The sequence below is a fragment of the Egretta garzetta genome, unplaced genomic scaffold (assembly GCF_000687185.1).
Source record: "Egretta garzetta isolate BGI_Z169 unplaced genomic scaffold, ASM68718v1 scaffold261, whole genome shotgun sequence".
NCBI lineage: Eukaryota > Metazoa > Chordata > Aves > Pelecaniformes > Ardeidae > Egretta > Egretta garzetta.
The window spans coordinates 20,876-21,925 of record NW_009258481.1 but is presented as its reverse complement, the minus strand read 5'-3'; the positions used below and the strand labels follow the sequence as shown (position 1 = coordinate 21,925).

At 69.2% G+C, this 1,050-nt stretch overlaps 1 protein-coding gene across 1 annotated transcript in view; it reads right to left on the bottom strand.

The window, feature by feature from the left end:
• R3HDM4 (R3H domain containing 4) overlaps window positions 1-1,050 on the bottom strand; it is a 12,825-nt gene that overhangs the window by 667 nt on the left and 11,108 nt on the right. The window contains exons 6-7 of the mRNA XM_035899617.1: window positions 789-874; window positions 3-358 (exon numbers count right to left, since the gene is read on the bottom strand). Of these exons, the coding sequence (XP_035755510.1) occupies window positions 3-358; window positions 789-874 (442 nt within the window). The remainder of the gene's footprint in view (window positions 1-2; window positions 359-788; window positions 875-1,050) is intronic.

Below are 1,050 nucleotides of genomic sequence, written 5' to 3'. Positions count from 1 at the left end.
GCGGCCAACGAGGCGCTCCCGGGCAGAGCTGGGCCTGGCAGACCCCCCCCGGCTGCTGGGCTCAACCCCCGGCAGCGCCCGATCTCGCCCACCCGCGCTGGCAAAGCGGCGCCGCCGCCACAGCCGAGGCTCCGGGGGCAGCTTTGGGCGGGAGAGCAGCGTTATCGGCGAGCTGCAGCGCGAGGTGGGGCTGGGGGGCGAAGGGGAGGAGGAGGCTGAGCTGCAGGGCAGAGATAGCGATGAAGAGAAGAGGAAAAACAACAACAAAACCAAAACCAAACAAACAAGCGTGGGGCTCTTACTGGCAGAGACGAGGTCCATGTACTGGCAGAGCGCGTGGAGCAGGAGTCGCTCGAAGCTGGGGAGATGGGGGACAGGGTTAGAGCTGTCGTGCCTCAGACCAGCATCTCCCCCGCGCTGCCCTGCCCTGGTTCCCCCCACGGACCCATGGATCAGAGATGGGGAGCACAAAGTGCCCCAAGCCCCTGTGCAGGGATTCCCCCAGCGCATCCCTCCCTTGGGGGCTCCCCAGGGGCCAGGCCAGGCGAGTGTCCCCAGCCAGAGACCTGAGCCTGACCAAGGGGTCTCCTTTGCTCCCAGAGCCCCTCCACAGCCCGGGGTGGCTCTGGGGCCCCAAGGAACCCAGGCGGAGCAGCCTGCGTGCGTGGCAGCTGCCTGGGGCCGTGGTGGGCTGGGAAGCCCCGCATGCGGGGTGTGCATGGCTCAGGACCCCGGGCCCCGCTCCGTGGGGAGCGGCGACACCCACAGAGCCCGAGGCAGGGAAATACCTGTTGTCCATCAGCGCTGTGTAGACCGAGTGAGGGGTGACGGAGAAGAAGGCCAGCAGCTCTTCCTCCAGGCCCTCCAGCGTCCCCTGCAAGGAGAAGCAGGGGCTGTCAGCGAGGGCAGCGGTGGCCGGACCCGGCTCAGACCCCGCGGCAGGAGGCGAGAGCAAGCAGCCGGGCGAGGGGAGCCGGCGCTCACCGGGTGCACCCCAAAGGTGGGCAAAGCCACCTGCCCCCACACAGCTCCGTGCCCCCCGCCGCACCC